At 38.3% G+C, this 17205-nt stretch overlaps 1 protein-coding gene across 1 annotated transcript; it reads right to left on the bottom strand.

Annotated features, from left to right (window-relative positions):
• Positions 1–3895: 3895 nt before the first annotated feature.
• LOC106081127 (uncharacterized) lies at positions 3896–15301 on the bottom strand. The gene is made up of 3 exons (XM_013242874.2): positions 14749–15301; positions 4966–5216; positions 3896–4801 (listed from the first exon to the last, which is right to left on the bottom strand). Exons 1-3 carry the CDS (start codon positions 15006–15008, stop codon positions 4167–4169), a joined length of 1146 nt encoding a protein of 381 aa, XP_013098328.2. The 5' UTR covers positions 15009–15301; the 3' UTR covers positions 3896–4166.
• Positions 15302–17205: the final 1904 nt, after the last annotated feature.

Raw genomic sequence — 17205 nt, forward strand, 5'->3', positions numbered from 1 at the left:
ATAATAAAAGACCCAAATAAATGGTATTTTGGGTCTTTGCGTCTGGGGGTCCTTCCAACATAAACAGCACCAAACTGTAACGCTGAGAACGTACACAAATGAAAGGCGTGTCAGAGGGCAATTCCCCTCCCCCCATCCTACCCAAAACAAAAAGGAATTACAAATAATATATGAAGGTCGACCAGAATAGAACAGGACAGCAATAAAAGGTCTTTGGTACTAGAGTACTCCTTTTGTTCTCCAATTGGGATATACACAGGAAGGACCTGCTATTCCAAATGGTAGCTTTGAAATATGATTTTAAAAGTAGATAAAAAATGCAAAAAAAAATAATTAGTGAGGATCTGAACGAGACCCGTAGCCCTAAATGTCTTGATCACCAGCTTAGAAATGCTTAAAGAAAAATCCCTTTTTAAAAAGACAAATGCTATGAATTTTGTTAAAAATCGTTCATGCATATATATTGCTCGATTTTCACTTATAACAATGTTTGGTACAATTTTCAAGCGATTTGCACAAAATTTGGTATGAGTAATAAATTGGAGTGTATTTTGGCCTTGCTTCCCACCAGAGGATTGGGGTATTCTAATTTCGTCATTCTGTTTGTAACTACTCGAAATATTCGTCTGAGACCCCATAAAGTATATACATTCTTGATCGACGTGACATTTTATGTTGATCTAGCCATGTCCGTATGTCTGTCTGTCCGTCCACAAATACCTCTTATTAGTGTAGTTCGGTTGGGATTGTAAATAGGCCATATCGGTCCATGTTTTCATATAGCTGCCATATAAACCGATCTTGGATCTTGACTTCTTGAGCCTCTAGAGGGCGCAATTCTTATCCGATTGGAATGAAATTTTGCACGACGTGTTTCGCTATGACTTCCAATAACTGTGCTAAGTTAGGTTCAAAACGATTAATAACCTGATATAGTTGCCATATAAACCGATCTTGAAGCTTGAATTTTTGAGCCACTAGAGGGAGCAATTCTTATCCGAAGTACGAAGTATTTAGTTATAATATCCAACAACTGTGCCAAGTATGGTTTAAATCGGTTCATAACCTGATATAGCTGTCATATAGATCATCTGGGGACTTGACTTCTTGAGCTTCTAGAGGGCGCAATTCCTATCCGATTTGGCTAAAATTTAGCATTACGTATTTTATTATGACTTTCAACAACTGTGCCAAATAAGGTTCAAATCGGCTCATAACCTGATATAGCTGCCATATAAACCGATCTGGGATCTTGACTTCTTGAGCCTCAAGAGGTCGCAATTATTATCCGATTTGCCTGAAATTTTGTACGACGGATCCTCTCATGACCATCAATAAATCGAAAAAACAAGTAAAAGCCTGGTAAGTTCGGCCGGGTCAAATTTTATATACCCTCCATTATGGATCGCATTTGTCAAGTTCTTTGAATGACTTTTTCAATATATATATGAGCTTCATCAAGTTATTGACCGATATGGATCGTAAAAATTAAAAGCCATAGAAAAAAACACCTCCAAAGTTTTAGGCCAATCGAGTAAAAATTGCGCCTTCCAGTGGCTCAGAATGTCACATTGGGAGATCGGTTTATATGGCAGCTATATCATGTTATCAGCCGTTTTAGACTATGCTTGGCACAGTTGTTGCACGTCCTACCAAAAACGATATATGCAATATTTCAGCTAAATTGGATAAGAATTGGGCCCCCTAGAAGATCAGGAAATCTAATCGAGAGATCGGTTTATATGGCGGCTATATCAGGTTATGGACTGATTTAGACAATACTTGGCACAATTGTTGGAAGTCATTCCTCGGCGTTATGTGTTCAGCCAAATCGGATAATAATTGCGCCCTTTAGAAGCTCAAGAAGTCAAGACCCAAGATCGGTTTATATGGCAGCTATATCAAAACATGAACCGATTTGGCTCATTTACAATCAAATGCAAAACTTAGACCCTTGAAGACCATTAATACTAAAAACCAGTAAGAATATCTGGAATCTTTTAATAGATAGCACTTATATCCAAATTTAGTCAGACTTTAATTTTGCATACCATAAGATTTTCTGACGATGGTGCGAAAATTTTGGGTTCTACAGCCTTAAAAGTCGAAACGATTTCGATGAAATTTTGCACACGTATTGGGATGTCAATTAAAACATCTGATGAAAAATTTTTTAGAGATCGGACCAAATCTAAAAAATGTAGAGAGCTTCTACAGCCTTAAAAGGCCATATCGGATGAAAAATATATTTATGGGAGCTGTATCTAAATCTGGACCGATTTTTATGGAACTTTGTAATATATGAGGACGTTGAATAAAACGCTCCATGCCAAATTTTGTAAAGATCAGGCCAAAATTGTGCCTGCTACAGCCTTCAAATACCAAATCGGATGAAAGATACATATATATCTGATCCGATTATTATGGAATTTTGCACACATATTGGGACGTCACAAAAGGAACTTCGTGCCAAGTTTTGTAAAGATATGATTAAAATTGTGCCTTCTATAGCCTTAATAGGTCAAATCGGACGCAAGTTATATATGGGAGCTATATCTAAATCTGCACCGATTTAGATGAAATTTTGCACATATATTGGGTTGTCACAAAAAGTACTTCGTGCCAAATTTGGTAGAGATTGCACCAGAATTGTGTCTCCTACATCTTTAAAAGGGCATATCGGATGAAAGATATATATGGGAGCTATATCTTAATCTGGACCAATTTCAATAAAATTTTGTAAGCATTTTGGGTCGTTAAAAAAAAAACACTTCGTGCCAAATTTTATAAGGGTCGGATGCAAATTGTGGCTTCTACAGCTTCAAAAAGGCATATCGGATGAAATATATATATGGGAGCTATACCTAAATCTGAACCGATTTTTTTTTCGTAGCGTTTGTCCTTGGGCAAAAAAAAGGACATGTGCAAAATTTCGTGACAATCGGACAACAAATACGACCTGCACTTTGACTACAAGAATACATGGACTCACAGACGGACATGGCTAAATCGAATCAGAAAGTGATTCTAAGCCGATCGGTATACTTATCAATGGGTCTAGCTCTTCTCCAATGGGTCAAATGCACAAATCTATAATACCCTGTACCACAGTGGTGGTGTAGGGTATACAAATTCTGGGGGGTGCTACAGTTTCCCTGGGGTTCTTTGCACCATTCAACCAAATGGTGTCGTCCTCCATTCGGCACAATGCGTAAATCTGTCATTATTTGAATACAGCTGAGCATTGAACAGTAAATTGATTTTTGGAGCGCCGTCCACCAAACTACAGACCCATACAGCATTAAAGATCTGACAAATACATTATACAGTCAATGCATGACAAGTGATTGAGTCCCTTTAGTAGGTGTATAGGGCAAAAGTTGAATTTTTCGCCCCATTCAAAAATGTTGGATTTGTAGTTCAAATTTCTGTCCAGTATGTTATCGAATTATTTTGCTCCCAAACATTCTCTGCTCCCAAGGAGATAGGTGCCACCAAGGATACCATGTAACTTCTGTCTTAGGTGGATTAAGGCTGGTCATCCAAGACTTCTCAGTGACATATTCTTCTATTGACATTCCCCTATACAGATAACAATTTGATATTTCACTTGTTTATTACAGTTCCCTCTTAAATAATTACTGAGTCCTGCGAAATGGGCCTATACCATTTTCTTAGGAAAAAATATAATCTTATGAACTACAGCTTTAAATTTCAGTACTTCACCCATTTGCCTTGATCTAGTCCTCGTCTTCCATGCCGTTCACTTAGAGAAATTAATTCAAGGACCTTATCGCTTACCTCATTCCGCATTGCTAATGGCCCGGATTTTATTCAACAAAACGATTGCCTGTTTCCTACTCTACGCAGGACTATGTGCAAATTGAAAATGAGATTTCATGTTCAACATGGATTTATTTATTTATTATCAGTTTTACAAATAATAAAACAAGGACAATTCACTGGTGTCCTTTCCTCGAGTCTCCAATGGATAGCAAGCATCGAACATTTGCCCGGTCTGGGGCAGCACCCTCAAAAAGGACAAAGTAAATGGAATTAGCGCAAGAAATGTGATGATGAGCTGTGGTGGACAGAATGGAGATTTGGTTTTTTCCCCATTCAATTCACCGCCAGCAAAGATTGAGATATGCAACAACACGTGTGTCTTATGTACGCACAACAAAACGTCGATGATGGCCGCGATAAGGATGTGTATCCATGCTGGCAGCAACGGATGGGGCATTTGCCGGCTTTTCCTTTGGGGTGGTTGAGGATATGGACCTTCGCTTGCGTTTGCCTAAAACCGAACCTGGGGCAGCAACACCCGACACTGTGCCCAATTGTAAGAGCAAGGGATTACTGACCAGAGCCGCAGCAATACCCAAAACAGCGGCACTGGCTAGCGGTATGAGAAAGCTCTTGGCCAGCAGGGCTTTATGAGACAAATCCGGGAAGGTTTTGTGCGCAGCTGTCTCATGCATCATGTCCGAGTAGGGGTATGCATAGTCTCCACCAGAGCTGCCATAATGGCCTTTGCTTCCTCCTGTAGTTCCATAGACATCGAATGGAATTCCTTCGCCTCCACCTCCAGCAGCATAATAAGTACCGGCCGTATGAGACGGATGGCCATATTCCACGTGGGGATGTGTGACGGTGTATGGTCGTCCTTCGTATGCATAACCACCTCCACTATGCGACGAGGAGTAGTGATGGGAGCCGCCCGAGGGAATGTACTCAACACCGGAGTGATGCTGTGTTCCACTGTAAGGCCGACTGTCATGCAATGGATTGCCATAGTGTCCTGCGGGAGAGCAGAAGAGAATAGCGATGGATAGAAGAAAACAAGAAAATGTAAATTATGCACATCTTTTTATGATTTTTACTCGACAGTAGTAGCAGTTGTCGTTGCTCAACTCCACTACTCCTCGTAGCTGCATGCCTTGATTACGCATTCATATCACTTACCCACGCTTATTCGATCCTGTAGTCCGGTCTTGTTGAGCAATGATCCAAAAAATGCTGTTTTGTTTCGTTGATTTTGCCAAGCGTTGTAGCTGTTTGCCAGTTGCACTCCATTATCTGGGGGGCCATGGTTGTTGTTGATGTCTGTGCCTGGAAATGCTATGGGTTTTGAGATGAAACCACCCGAGAGTTTATTGTTGCCATTGTAGTATGGTGTCGCTCCAGGTTGCAGCGCACCTGTTGAACCGGGACCCCTGTAATGAAAATGACAATCGAAATGTTCTGCTTAGAATAATAAACATAAGGACATGATTACCGCTTTACTAAATGCACCTTAGCAAATTCTAAATGATTGGATTTTAAGTTCACTTTAGTCAATGACTTTGGCTATTTGTTGGCTGTTTTTATGATTTCGATGTTGTGGCAAGGAACAGTGGATTTAAGAAGGATGCTAATTACATAGTGAGGGACGGCTGTATTTTGAAAAGATTGATAATACTCGCTGTGCCCTAAAAAATATTGGTGGAAATTTGCCTGAAGGGGAAACCGAGCCACTCCCAGCTCAGGGACTACAGGCTAATCAGTCCCTCATCCTTTATTTTGTCTCGACTCGAGACAAAAGAGTCTCGACTCTTCACTGGTAAGAGGCCATCATCAAACTTACACTTCGAGTAGGTAGGCTGATCGTGGCCTTCATGTTTGCATGGAGACCTATTCTGGATGGGTTAGAGTTGCCGCTCTTTCCAGAGACAAAGTTCTTGGCCCTGATTCTTGACAAGAAACTAAGCTGGAGAAGGAAGTTTGAAGAAAGGTTGAAAAAAGGAGACTGAATGCGCTCTAAGCCTGTCGAAAATCGAAAGGAAGGAGTTAAGGGTATAGACCGGGGGCAGTACTCTGAATGTTTATGACGGTGATTCGGCCGATTCGTACCTATGGATGCCTGGTGCGGCTTTGGGTCTGGATAATTGTGCCCTCCATGGGATGATTGAGAGGGCACCGCGGCATTACTGATCTCTGGAGCATAGGGGAGTGCCTCAAGAGGGGCGACTGATGCCATGCTTTGTCTTAAACCTTTGGACATGTATGTTCGGCGTGTGGCAACGATGATTGAGGGTTAGGGGATTTTTAAACCTCAACTTTGTGAATTCTTCTGTTCTGTAGGTGATGGCGGTGGAATGCTATATGCGGCGCCACCGATTATAAATCGGGGAATCTTTCCTTACTGACGGGTTGGAAATAGGCATCCCAGAGGCACGAAAAGGGAATTCTCTGTTGAGGATACCCCGCCCTTCGCAGGACCTTGTGCATACACGAATGGGTCTAGGTTAGGTTAGGTTAAACAAGTAAAAGCATGCTATGTTCGGCCTGGTGGAATCTTGGGAACCCACCACCATGGATTCTGCTAAATATTTATGCAAAATAAATTTAGTTGAAGGGCGTAATTTTATTCTACCTACCAAAATTGTGTGAAACCAGCAAATGTTTCTAGGAACCCAACAAGGATGATCGACAAACCGATTTCCATGGGAGCAATATCAGGTTATAGACCGATTTAGACCCTACTTGGCACAGTTGTTGAAAGTCATAACAAAACATTACATACTCAACTTCAGCCAAATGAGACAAAAATTTCGGCTTGTAATGGCTCAAGAAGTCAAATCGGCAGATCGGTATATATGGGAGCAATATCAGGGTATAGACCGATTCGAACCGTACTTGACACAATTGTTCAAAGTCATAATAAAACACCACATTCTAAATTTCAGCTAAATCAGGCAAAAATTGCGGTTTCCAGGAGCTCAAAAAATCAGATCATGAGATCGGTTTATATGGGAGCTATATCTAAATCTGAACCGATATAAACCAAAGTTTCAAGCCACTACCTTTACGCGTTCGACCGCTGTTGTGATTTCGACAAACGGACGGACGGACCTGGCAAGATGGACTCAGAATATCGAGACGATCAAGAATATACTTTATGGGCTGTTAGACGAATCTTTCGAGGTGTTATAAACGGAATGAGTAGATTAGTATACCCCCATCCTAGGGTGGTGGGTATAAAAACGGGTGCGGATATTAATCCGCCCCATGCCACCATAGACGTATACCAAAGCCATTAATCGGATTGTTGTGCACTCTAAATGCTAACAAGTTGAAGCGTGCTAAGTTCGGCCGGGCCGAATCTTACATACCCTCCACCATGGATTGCAGTTGTCGTACGGTTAACATGTCCGCCTATCACACTGAACTCCAGGGTTCGAATCCTGGCAGGACCATCAGAAAATTTTTCAGCTGTGGTTATCCCCTCCTAATCCTGGCGACATTTGTGATGTTCTTTGCCATGTAAAAACATCTCCCCAAAGAGATGTCACTCTGCGGCACGCCGTTCGGACTCGGCTATTAAAAGGAGTTCCCTTATCATTAGGGATAAAATTGAATCGGACATCACTTATCGATTTGTGAGAAGTTACCCACAGTTCTTTATTGGAATGTTCATGGACAAATTTGCTATTTTCTATGGGAACTATATCAAGTTATAGTCCGATTCGGACCATAATTGGATTGAATGTTGACGGCCATAGTATAAGTTGATGTATATAATTGCAGCCAATTCGAATAAGAATTGCGCCCTTTTAGGGGCTCAAGAAGTAAAATCGGAACATTGGTTTATATGGGAGCTGTATCTGGCTATCAACTGATGTTGAAGTCCACATGAGAAGCCGATATACAAAATCTTAACCAAATCGAATAATAGTTGCGCCCTCTAGAGGCTGAAGAAGTGATCGGTTTATATGATCGGTTTATATGACAGCTATATCAGGTTATGGATCGATTTGAACCATTTTGATAAAGTTGTTGTAAGTCATAATATAACAACTAATGCTATATTTCAGCAAAATCAGCTAAAAATTTCGTCATGCAAAATTTTAGCCAAATCAGGTAAGAACTGCGCCCTCTAGAGGCTCAAGAATTCAATATCAGTTATTGGAAGTCAAAACAAAACACGTCATGCAAAATTTCAGCCAAATCGAATGAGAATTACAACCTCAAGAGGTTCAAGAAGTCAAGATCTGGTCTATGATATAAGGTTATGGATTGATTTCAACCATACTTGACACCGTTGTTGGAAGTCGAAACAAAACACGTCATGCAAATTATCAGTCAAATCGGATAAGAATTGCGCCCTCAAGAGGCTCAAGAAGTCAAGATCTCAGATCGGTTTATATGACAACTATATCAGGTAATGGACCAATTTTAAAATTTCATAGAAATTTTGTCTTTAGGTCATATTTTATAGAAACTTTTGTCTAAAGGTAAAATTTCATAGAAATTTTGTCTTAAGGTAAAATTTCATAGAAATTTTGTCTTAAGGTAAAATTTCATTGAAATTTTGTCTTAAGGTAAAATTTCATAGAAATTTTTGTCTTTAGGTAAAATTTCATAGAAATTTTGTCTTTAGGTAAAATTTCATAGAAATTTTGTCTTTAGGTAAAATTTCATAGACATTTTGTCCTTAGGTACAATTGCATAGAAATTTTGTCTTTAGATAAAATTTCATAGAAATTTTGTCTTTAGATAAAATTTCATAGAAATTTTGTAAAATTTCATAGAAATTTTGTCTTTAAGAAATTTCATAGAAATTTTGTCTTTAGGTAAAATTTCATAGAAATTTTGTCTTTAGGTAAAATTTCATAGAAATTTTGTCTTTAGGTAAAATTTCATAGAAATTTTGTCTTAAGGTAAAATTTCATAGAAATTTTGTCTTTAGGTAAAATTTCATAAAAATTTTGTCTTTAGGTAAAATTTCATAGAAATTGTGTCTTTAGGTAAAATTTCATAGAAATTTTGTCTTTAGGTAAAATTTCATAGAAATTTTGTCTTTAGGTAAAATTTCATAGAAATTTTGTCTTAAGGTAAAATTTCGTAGAAATTTTGTCTTTAGGTAAAATTTCATAGAAATTTTGTCTTTAGATAAAATTTCATAGAAATTTTGTCTTTAGGTAAAATTTCATAGAAATTTTGTCTTTAGGTAAAATTTCATAGAAATTTTGTCTTTAGGTAAAATTTCATAGAAATGTTGTCTTTAGGTAAAATTTCATAGAAATTTTGTCTTAAGGTAAAATTTCATAGAAATTGTGTCTTTAGGTAAAATTTCATAGTGTCTTTAGGTAAAATTTCATAGAAATTTTGTCTTAAGGTAAAATTTCGTAGAAATTTTGTCTTTAGGTAAAATTTCGTAGAAATTTTGTCTTTAGGTAAAATTTCGTAGAAATTTTGTCTTTAGGTATAATTTCATAGAAATTTTGTCTTAAGGTAAAATTTCATAGAAATTTTGTCCTTAGGTAAAATTTCGTAGGAATTTTGTCTTAAGGTAAAATTTCATAGAAAATTTTGTCTTTAGGTAAAATTTCATAGAAATTTTGTATTTAGGTAAAATTTTATAGAAATTTTGTCTTTAGGTAAAATTTCATAGAAATTTTGTCTTTAGGTAAAATTTCATAGAAATTTTGTCTCTAGGTAAAATTTCATAGAAATTTTGTTTTTAGGTAAAATTTCATAGAAATTTTGTCTTTAGGTAAAATTTCATAGAAATTTTGTTTTTAGGTACAATTTCATAGAAATTTTGTAATTGGGAAAATGTTTTAGATTGTTGTCCTTAGGGTAAATAATTAAAAATTTTGTCTTTTGGCAGGATGATTTCTGTTTTGTCCTACTATACGCTATAACCTGCGATAGCCGTAGACTGCATTACTCTTATTCTCCCTTCTCACGTTAGAAGGTACCACGCTTATCTCTAAAGTTAAAGAATTTAGTATTTGCTGGGGAATATTCATATTCAACACTTGTTTTAGTGTAGAACCCCAACTTTAAATTCTAGCCGTTTGGCTTCCACTACCGTGGAATAGAAGGGAGTACCAAAGTTTGTTGGCAAATATGTTCAACACGAAACGGCAACAAATAGGCGAAAATTCCTTAAATTGTCTCACAGGATAACACAACCAAGGGGAAAAGGTACCTGAGATGAGTGTCCCCTGTTTGGTTGTCGCCTGCACATAATTTGTTGCTTTTAGACCCTTTTAGCCTTTTAGAATTTGGTTGGCCTTTTGCTTTTTATTTTCTATAGATTTTTATCCCAAATATTCGTTTCAAAGCTAAGTTTTTTTTCAAAACTTATTTCACTTTTTGTGGCCAAAAGTGCTCGGGCCATTGGTGTGGTGTGAGGTAGTCGCTAGACAAGAGTTTGGTAATTCCATAAAAATATTTCATTGCTTGGTCACATGGTTCTTTTTGTAAATGTCTCTCAGCCCTAATGGAGCACCATAGTTTGCCACACAGGACACACAGGGGGCTACGTGTGCTTAATTTGAGCCTTTTTGCCATGCTGCCACCTTAACTAGAACCTAAAGCCAGCGAATGTTGCCGGGACATTAGAGTTGTCCTAGTGAAAGTCAAACATTTCCACTTTGCACTTTTTATAATCTGTTTTATATGTTTTTAGGAATTTTAGTTGTTTGGTTTTTATGTGCTACTTTTTTTAGTTCATTTCAGCCTTTGTCCATTTCTGCTCTGATTCGGATTCATCGCAAACTGGAATGTGCAATTGGTGAGTGTATGTGTGTCTCTTAGTGCCTTTGGGTGGGGGAGAATGAGCGAACACAAGTTTGTTGGTATCCTTTGTGAAAAAGGATTTTCAGTTTTATTATTAGTTGGAAAACTGCAAAATTCCTAAAATTTTATCTACCATGCAATGTGGAACGGCCGCAGGAGCAACAGCACATACATATGAGATGAGTTAGACCTTTGCCTGTCTGCATCTGTCATGTGTGTCTTTTTGTAGTTTTTGTGGTTTGCACCATGCGCCATTGCATTGGCAAGAGGAGCCCATTGCCCGGTTCATGTTTGTCCATAAATTCCCTTTTATTTCACAACTGGGGAAATGATTTGGGTTTGCATTGACCGCAAAATATTATGATTTGGCAAAGTTAAACAAGAATTCATGTTGGGGTTTTCAGAGTTAGGGGGTTGTAGGCTGGGGGAAATAATTGTTTATTTGTGTTATTCATGAAATATTAGACAATTGACCTGACCGCCATTGTATTCATTCGAATCGCGGTAATGGAATTGGATTTGTGATATAAATTGGTTAAGACTAGCCGCATATTTATTTCAAGTTAGACACAAGTGGATGGTATTTGGATTTCAAAATGGCTGTTGTTCAAAAAAAAAACACAATTTAAATGGTTTTTAAAAGATTTTTCCCATTTTTATTATCACTTCAGTTATTGTTGTATAGGGTCAACGTATACTGCCATTTTATAGTCGTTTAGTGAGGTAAAATAAGGGAATGGTTTTTTCGCTGATGAGTAGTTCCGAGCGAAAAGCTCACATTCCACCATAAATTTTATATAACCAAAACGGATTCTTTTGCTAAAATTCAAAAGCAGACTACTAACTTCAACTATTCTTAGATGATTTTTTATACCCACCACCATAGGATAGGAGGTATATTCATTTGATTATTCCGTTTGCAACACATCGAAATATCCCTTTCCAACCCTACAAAGTATAAATATGTCGGATCGTCGTAAAATTCCAAGGCGATTTAACGATGTCTATGTCTATCCGTCCGTCTGTTGTAATCACTCTACAGTCTTAAACAAGTAAAAGCGTGCTAAGTTCGGTCGGGCCGAATCTTATATACTCTCCACCATGGATCGCATTTGTCGAGTTCTTTTCCTGGCATCTCTTCTTAGGCAAAAAAGGATATAAGAACAGATTTACTCTGCTATTAGAGCGATATCAAGATATGGCCGGACCATCATTAAATTATATGTTGAAGACCTGTGTAAAATGTCAGCCAATTCGAATAAGAATTGCGCCCTTTGGGGGCTTATCGGGCTATAGACCGATTCAGACCATAATAAACACGTATGTTGATGGTCATGAGAGGATCCGTCGTACAAAATTTCAGGCAAATCGGATAATAATTGGGACCTCTAGAGGCTCAAGAAGTCAAGATCCCAGATCGGTTTATATGGCAGCTATATCAGGTTATAAACCGATTTGAACCTTATTTGGCACAATTATTGAAAGTAAGAATAAAATACGTCATGCAAAATTTCAGCCAAATCGGATAGGAATTGCGCTCTCTAGAAGCTTAAGAAGTCAAGTGCCCAGATCTGTTTATATGGCAGCTATATAAGGTTATGAACCGATTTGAACCATACTTGGCACAGTTGTTGGATATCATAACAAAATACTACGTGCCCATTCAAATTGGATAAGAATTGCGCCCTCCAGAGGCTCAAGAAGTCAAGACCCAAGATCGGTTTATATGGCAGCTATATCCGGTTATGGACCGATTTGAACCATACTTGGCACAGTTGTTGGGTACCATAGCAGAACACGTCGTGCACAATTTCATCCCAATCGGATAAGTATTGCGCACTCTAGAGGCTCAAGAAGTCAAGACCCAAGATCGGTTTATATGGCAGCTATATCAAAACAAGGACCGATATGGCCCATTTACAATACCAACCGACCTACACTAATAGGAAGTATTTGTGCAAAATTTCAAGCGGCTAGCTTTACTCCTTCGGGAGTAAGCGTGCTTTCGACAGACAGACGGACGGACGGACATGGCTAGATCTACATAAAATTTCACGACGATCAAGAATATATATACTTTATGGGGTCCCAGACGAATATTTCGAGTAGTTACAATCAGAATGACGAAATTCTATGGTGGAGGGTATAAAAATTAAATTATATGCACTGTACTATCATGAATTTTTCGGAATTTTAAGTGTTTTTCTTGAAAAACTTTCCTATAGCTCTTAAAAAAGCACACTTTATATCAGGTTATAGACCGATTTGAACCATACTTAGATTGTAGGTCGGAGATCATAATAGAAGTCATTGTGCAAAATGTCAGCCAAATCGGATGAGAATTGCGACTTCAACTAGTAAAATCGGGAGATTGGTTTATATGGGAGCTATATCAGGTTATAGACCGATTCAGGCCATATTTCAGTTATGGAGCGGAGGGATGAGGACCCCGCCCACTAGGGCACTGGAGACTATTCTAGATATCCGACTCATTGACATTTAGAATAAGTGTGAGGCAGCCACTGCGGCTATGAGACTTAAGGCGGAGAATGGATTGAGGATGAGAGCAGCTCATACCATCGCGGTATAATGGAGGCTACGATAGGAAACCTGGAAGGAAGGTAAGAGGTTTCCGATCTGATACCTGAAATGAACCTTAAGGTCGAGTGCGAGACACTGCTACCATCGGCACAGTCTTGGATTGACGGAACCTTAGTATTGCCATCTGCAAGATCATGTTACACGGATGGATCAAAACTAGAGGACAGAGTGGGTCTGGGGGTCTACATTGAGAATCCAGGGACTGAGATCTGTTTTAGACTGTATGACCATATTACGGCCCTGCAGGCGGAGATCCGGGCGATCACGGAATGCGTGAAATGATGTGCTGCTAACACGAGGACGTCGAGTGTGAACAGCTTCAACTACAGTAAAATTGCCATAAGGGCAATAACAACCAGGACGGTAAGTCTTACAGTATAAGAAGGAGATTAACGCCTTCTCTGAGGACGGCAAAATTCGCATCGTTTGGGTGCCGGGCCATAACGGAGTAAGGCGGAATGAGAAAGCAGATGATTTGGCGTTGAAAACCAGAGGCTGGCCGTCAATAAACTTGGTTAACCCGAAGCCTTGATTGAACTATGAGAAGAAGCTTGGTGCTTCAAACGAAATCGGGAATTTTTGTTTGCTTCGAAACGAGCTCAATGATCAGAGATTTTCTTTGCAAGTGGAAAAGGAAAGCCAAAGATCACAACACACACCAAACACTAAGGGACGTGTTCCGTAATTTGGTCACAATTACTCATCAGCCAAATTAGGTGTGAAGGTTTTAAGGGCCGTGCATTGGTATGTTGTACTTGTACCGAATTAATTGCAAAGACGCCTCTATTATACAAATACCATATTAACCACGCTCGACAACCCTGTCTATAAGCTGTACTTTTCCCAATGCATGTGTTTTTGTGTAATGACAAATTTTCTGTCTGCACAAATTACACTACTCCCATGGCATACACATGATTCTGTGCACCTTTTAGAAGTAGTATTGATAGCTTCGAACGTCGAACAATGGCAACGACTTGCTGTTGCTTCGTGTGTCCAGGTTCGAAACTCGGCCGGAATATTTATTTCAGATATTATTCTATGTATTTAGATATATAATATTGTCCATCCAGAAGTTGTATGAGACATCATATAAAAGTCTTAGAAAGGTTTCTGTTAGCGAGTTTTTTCGGATGAGATGACTGTGACTCCTTATGTGTTATGGATGTTTGTATTTTTGTTTTTAAAGACTTTTTTCAATAGACTTGGCGGTATAGATTATTATTTTGTCCACTCCACCCGACTCCCGCCTTTCTTTATTTTTTGAATAGTTTTACTATTTTCTTTTTTAAAGAAGTCACATCATTTCTGTTATACCACATTAACAGTTTCGTAAATGTTGTTGTATTCATTAAGACATTAAATCTGAATATTTAAACATAGAGGTAGTTTTTAGTCACATTCCACGGTATGTTGCAAGAGCAACCACATCTGAAAAATTCTTTTTTCTTTACTGTTTTTATGGAGAGTTTCAGTCAGATTATTTGCATAACCAATTCTTGGTAGGTTTATTTTAGTTTTTTAATATTTTTCACTTTTACAATCTTCTTCTAGTCTTCATTGCACCACACCCACCTGTAAAATTCTGGGGGTGGATCATAACTTTTCGACGCCACTGTATTTGAAATGGTTTGATCTGCAGCTTTAGTTTCCCGCTTTGCTAATCCTTCTTTATTGGTATCCGTATTTCCACTATCACCCACTAAAGTGCGTTGTAGAGTAGTGGTGGGTGTAGCTGAGGTGGTAAAATCATGTTTGATATCCTTGGCTTGAGTCACTAAAATCTTTAACAGAATCAATAGCACTAAACCGAAATTTATTCTAAAATCGCTCATATTTATAACTCAATTTGTTTTTTTTCTGGTTTTTATTTAAATTTTGAATTTTTTTAGTTATCTTCGAGACATCCACGCGAATTCCGATAGGAAAAACAACTAAAGTGTTACCACAAAGTGTGGGTGACTTTTATAAAGACTTTGATGGATGGTTGTGAAAATTGTCAATTGCCACAAGTTTTGTAGACATTACACAAATTGTTTTTCATGTGAAATTATATGATTGAGGTGAATGCAAGTGTCTGTGCTTGCTTGGAAAATTTGAGTTTTTGGAGTTTATTTTTTTAGTATATTTGAGGATATAGACAATTTAAACCTAATACGAGCACATCTCTGGAGTTACGCTGGAGTTAGTTTTGTTTTCCAATTCATCGCTCAACGCAAGAAGTGCTCAGGGGGACTGGCTGTAGTTTTACAGGGTGTAAGTAAGTATGTGAGTAAGCATTAAGTAAAGCAATTAGTAACGCCATACAGTGGGACAAGTTGTAACATGCGACATTTTTCAAAAAGGGTGACAAGTTTTTATAAAAAAACTCCAATCGAAATAACCTATTTTAAGTATCTTTAAACTGCTTTCAATAATAAATAAGAAGTTAGAATATGCTGTAGTTTAGGTCTAAGTCTTATTACATTTGAATTTTGGAATTGAAGCAAATTGTCCGCTTATGACTCCAAACCCAAGCATTTGAGTCAAATCCCGAAGAGAGGTATGCTGCAGTATAAAACTTCTATATAAAGGGGTCTCGTTAAATAGCACGGCATTAAACTCGTTAAATGGAGGTCTCTTTCTATTAAGCTAAATCGTGATTCGGACTGCTCTCATTGATATAAGATTAACACTTCATTCTCTTGACTTTATTTTAATAAATCATTGTGGTTGCCCAAAAAGTAATTGCGGATTTTTCATATAGTCGGCGTCGGCAAATTTTTTCACAGCTTGTGGCTCTGTAATAGCATTCTTTCTTCTGTCAGTTATCAGCTGTTACTTTTAGCTTGCTTTAGAAAAAAGTGTAAAAAAAGTATATTTGATTAAAGCTCATTCTAAGTTTTATGAAAAATGCATTTACTTTTTTTTAAAAAATCCGCAATTACTTTTTGGGCAACCCAATACTTTGCAACATACCGGAACACTAATCACAAAGGTGAAAACGTTTTCAACTCGCTTTCTATATGGACATCTCGTTGTTATTCGAACTGAACCTAAACTACATACCGATTTGATATCGGTGGTACTGAGTATGAGGAGACATTCAAAAAATGTAAATATAAGCAGATAGGCGTTCATCCGCTTTACATAGCGTATCAGCTGATACCTTCCACATCGGATCGTTATGGACCTGTAAGGAATTCAGATTAAAGTAGAATGCGCTTCTCCGCCATGACCGATTTGGTCCATTGTGATAACCCTATAGAGAAATAAACATTCTATTAAGGAAAAGTGGCAAACTTCTTACGTATCAATATGTGATGTCCGATTAAAGTTCAAGCTCAATGATAAGGTAAATGGAAATGCAAATTTTGCCCATGAACATTCCACTAAGGTACAGGGGCAAACTTCTCCCATATCAATGAGTGCAGTCCGTTTCAAGTTTTTAAGCTCAATGATGAGGGACCTTCTTTTTATAGCCGAGTCCGAATGGCGTGCCACAGTGCGACACATCATTGGAGAGAAATTTAAAATGGCGTAGTACCTCACAAATGTTGCTAGCATTAGGGGGGGAATACCACCGCAGAAAATTTTTTCTGATGGTCTCGCCAAGATTCGAACCCAGGCGTTCAGCGTCATAGGCGGACATTTGTAAAGCAGAGTCCGAACGGTGTGCAGCATAGTACTCCTTGACATAGTACCTCACGAATATCGCCAGCGTTGGATGGGGATACCCAACGCTGAAATTTTTCTGATATTCTCGCTAGGACTCGAATCCGGACGTTCAGCGTCATAGGCGAACACGCTAACCTCTATGCTACGTTGAACTCCGTAGCTGAAAAACGGAAAAGATAAAATTAGAAATAAGTAAACACATAAGATGAGTCGGGGGCAAGCGCATATCCTCAATGCCTTCACGTACATAAGTTCATCCCTGGAGCATGGGTCCGCTCTCATGTGAGTGCCTACTTGGCTAGTGGCAACTAGTTGCCCTGCTTGTATACGCATACATGACCTGTGTCTTATCCACTTACTGGAGAAGACTTCCCA

This window comes from Stomoxys calcitrans, chromosome 4 (genome assembly GCF_963082655.1).
Source record: "Stomoxys calcitrans chromosome 4, idStoCalc2.1, whole genome shotgun sequence".
Lineage (NCBI taxonomy): Eukaryota > Metazoa > Arthropoda > Insecta > Diptera > Muscidae > Stomoxys > Stomoxys calcitrans.